The 4,153-nt window shown below is 40.1% G+C and overlaps 1 protein-coding gene across 1 annotated transcript; it reads right to left on the bottom strand.

Annotated features, from left to right (window-relative positions):
* Positions 1-2,410: 2,410 nt before the first annotated feature.
* LOC112117712 (olfactory receptor 6N1-like) lies at positions 2,411-3,364 on the bottom strand. Its single transcript, XM_024215754.2, has one exon. The coding sequence runs from the start codon at positions 3,362-3,364 to the stop codon at positions 2,411-2,413; it is 954 nt and encodes a 317-aa protein (XP_024071522.2).
* Between the last annotated feature and the right edge of the window lie 789 nt (positions 3,365-4,153).

The raw sequence follows: 4,153 nt of genomic DNA, 5'->3' as shown, positions 1-4,153 counted from the left end.
ATCCAGCATTGATATTTTTTCCTAAAAGCTCTGCTCTAGGAATTGTTTTGGGGCAGGTCTCTCGCCTGTGCTATACAGGAAGTCAGACCAGATGATCACAATGGTCCCTTCAGGAACTGGAATCTATGAATTTATGAGAGAAAGTTACCCTCTTTGCAGTGTGGATGTAGCAAAGGTGCGTCAACTTGGCCTCGACTCTCAATAGTCCTCCTCTGCCATTCCCACAGTTCCCTGCATCTGTATGTTCCAGCCCTTCTGTCTGTTCACTTCCACCCTTCAGAAGCTACCAGCTAATTCATATATCCTTACTTGGCATTTAACCCTTCATTTTCCCAAATCAGTATAGTTCATCCCTGCCATCTTGCTAGAAGACATCCACCCCTCACAGTGTTAATCTTGGGTGCGAGTATAATCCAATATATCACAGACAATGATTTCAGGAGGAGCTTCAGATATATCCACCTGAACTGGACATCTATCAGAGCATTGTGCAGTGCAAGGAGTGGATGAAGCATGTGAAGACCCTATACTGAAAGACCAAGATGCTCAATATGTCCCTGCTATGATCAAATCAACATTGTGTTTGCCATCCCACCACCACTGGAATCCTGGGATCAGTCCAGGCTGCCACATGGGCTAGATGGGGTCTTTGGACCATTGTTTGAGGACATGTTCAGGGATGAACACTGGAGAGGAAGTATATCAAGGCCAGGAGACAGAGTAACAGCCCAGTAAGATCCACCAGCCTTCTTTATTATTGTAATTGTCACCATTCAAGGCAACTGCACCTGTATTTCCCCTTCATGGTCCCTCAAAGGCACCCACTGTAGGCTCCTGCCTCCTCAGCCATCACCTCTCTTGGGCAGAGACTCATGTTGCTCTCCCTCCTGTCTGAGGTGTTTCCTGGCTGCTCAAGTTCCCTGACTACACTGTGATAACCCAGCAAGCCCAGTTGCCTAAAAGGCCAGCACCTGCACTTTGCTTTCTCTCTGAAGGCTATTACAGTAGTACCTCAGAGTTACAAACACCTAAGGAATGGAGGCTGCTCATAACTGTGAAATGTTCGTAACTCTGAACAAAACGTTATGGTTGTTCTTTCAAAAGTTTACAACTGAACATTGACTTAATACAGTTTTGAAACTTTACTATGCAGAAGAAAAATGCTGCTTTCCCTTTATTTTTTAGTAGCTCATGTTTAACACAGTATGGTTCTGTATTTGCTTTTTTTTTATTGGTCTCTGCTGCTGCCTGATTGTGTACTTCTGGTTCCAAATGAGGTGTGTGGTTAACTGGTCAGTTCGTAACAATGGTGTTCGTAACTCTGAGGTTCTACTGTAATAACCTAATTACCAGAATTCATAAATTAGAACATAGCTCTTTCTAAGCAAATACATTTATTCTTAAGGGAAAAGCCTTAAAGAGAGAACATACTTAAAGTAATAAAAGAACCTACTCACATGCTAAAATGCTTAACAATAGATCACCCCGACCCCACCAACTCCAACCTTGGGCTCTGGTAGGTGTCAGTCCTTCAGAACCCACAACTGGGTTTTCCCCATGATTACCAGTCCATCAATGTCTCATATTCAGAACCAGAACAAGCATGAATTTTATACAGCACGGGTTTTTGATGTCCAGTCTCTGGGACCAGGTAATCATCAGACAAAGGTTTCAAAAGGCAGGTTTTTTGCATAGCCAGTAGTTATGGGGAATTTGTATTAACCACTTCACTGGCCTCAATTTCACAGACTGCTCTGAAACTCCATACACACAAAAAATACAAGTCCAAGGTGAACCTTTTGGCAAAACATTTTCGGATGAAAAATGGCTTTTTGAACAAAACATATTTTTTTCAGCCAGGTTTTCATTATTTCCAGTTTTCCAACAACAACCAAAACCAACAAACAAAAATCAAAAGACAAATTACTGTTGACATTTTTTTAATTTTGGTTTCCTATAAAAATTGGTTTTCAAAAAATAAATTCAGTTTTTGGTTTTGGGAAATCTGACACATACTTGTTTTCTATTGAAAAACAACAACAAAAAGAATTAGTAACATTCAGAAAAATATCAAATTATTACACGAAATATTACTTGACTGTTCTTACCCACTCCAATTGTAAACCTAGTTAAGAAACATCACCTACAGCCGATATCCTCACTAGGGTTGGTCAGGATTTTTTGATATATGAAAAATTCTCTTGAAATTATAAAACTTTTTTAAAATTAAAAATTAAAACAGTTAAAATTTCAGAAAAAAAATTACATTTTTCAACCAGGTTTCATCCTTACTTTCACCCACTAGCTAAATATGACCCGATACGGACCATCCTGTTTGCATCTCTGACTCAGTAAATCAGCTCAGCTTACCTCAATTTCATTTTAACCTCATAACATTCAATCTAATTTGCTACATTCTTGTGAAAGCCAAACATTTCCTGACAGCTTTTCTCAGGGCCTCCTTCACCTCTTTGTTTCTCAGGCTGTAGATGAGGGGGTTGACCAGTGGAGTCAGAACTGTGTACAAGACAGAGAACACTTTGTTCAGATCTCGCAGTGTGTCAGTTTTTGGCAGCATGTAGACAATCATTATGGCCCCGTAGAAAATTGTAACTACAATGAGGTGAGAGGAGCAGATGGAAAATGCCTTTTGCTTCCCGGTGGTAGAAGGGATTCTCAGGATGGTAGATATAATATAAACATAGGTTGCCAGGGTTAATAGAAATGGGGGCAGGGTAGTTATAAATGTCAGCATGAAAGTGACGAGTTCCATCATGTGGGTGTCACTGCAGGATAGCTTTATTATTGGGGTGAAATCACAAAAGAAATGGTCAATTACACTGGGGCCACAAAATGTTAATTGTGATATTAAAAATATGATGATGATGCTAACTAAGAATCCAGTCATCCAAGATCCAGCTGCTACTTGGCTACAAATTGCATTATTCATGATGGCTGCATAATTGAGTGGGTTACAGATGGCTAAGTAACGATCATAAGACATTGCAGATAAGAGATAACACTCAACAGTCACTAGGAAACCAAAGAAATAAAACTGTGCAATACAACCACTGACAGAAATGGTTCTGTCCCCAGTCAGAAGACTGACCAGCATTCTGGGCAGGATGGTGGAGGTGTAGCAGGTCTCCAAGCAGGACAGGTTCCCCAGGAAGAAGTACATGGGGGTGTGAAGGTGCTGATCAGTCACAATTAGCGCCACAATGAGGATGTTCCCAGTGACAGTCACAATATAGATCACTAGAAACAGCAGAAAGAGAAGGATCTGGAGGTCAACAAGATCCCCGAATCCCAAGAGGATGAACTCCGCGACAGATGTTTGATTTCCCTGCTCTGTGTCTGCCATGGATTGTGTCTAGGGCAAAAACAAAAAAAGAATATATTACATCATTACAATCTGAAGGAGATTAACTCTATTGCTGTATCATCAAATAATTCAATAAATGTTCTAAACCTGCTTCACCCAATTTTTTATTGTGTCATTGACTTAGTTGAGGAGACAGACTAAGTTCCCTAATTGGAGAATTGTTCTGAATTCAATAAGAGGAAATTCAATAAATATAAGTGCAAAGTACTACATTTAGAAGGAAAAAAATGCAGAACTACAAAATGAGGAATAAATGGCTAGTTGCCAGTAGGACTCCTGAAATGGACCTGGGGATTATAGTGGATCACAAATTGAATATGAGTCAACAATGTGAAAAGGACACAAAAAAAGGCTAGTATCATTTTGGTTTGTATTAACAGGAGTCTTGTACCTATGACACAGGAGGTAATTGTCCTGCTCTACTCAGCACTGGTGATGCCTCAGCTGGAGCATTGTCTCCAGTACTGAGCACCACACTTTAGGAAAGATGCAGACAAATTGGAGAGAATCCAGAAGAGAGCAAAAAATGATAAAAGGTTTAGAAAGCCTGACCTAGGAGGAAAGGTTAAAATAACTGGGCATGCTTAGTCTTGAGAAAAGCAGACTGAGAGGGATCTGATAACAGTGTTCAACTATGGGGAAGGGCTGTTATAAAGTAAAGTAAAAAATTGTTCTGCATGCCCACTGAACGTAAAACATGAAGCAATGGGCTTAATCTGCAGCAAGGAGATTTAGGTTAGATATCAGAAAACTTTCTAACTCAAAGAG

This window comes from Terrapene carolina, unplaced genomic scaffold (genome assembly GCF_002925995.2).
Source record: "Terrapene carolina triunguis isolate 2854851 unplaced genomic scaffold, T_m_triunguis-2.0 Scaffold119, whole genome shotgun sequence".
Classification (NCBI taxonomy): domain Eukaryota; kingdom Metazoa; phylum Chordata; order Testudines; family Emydidae; genus Terrapene; species Terrapene triunguis.
The sequence above is the reverse complement of the archived record's forward strand: the minus strand, read 5'-3'. Positions and strand labels throughout refer to the sequence as shown.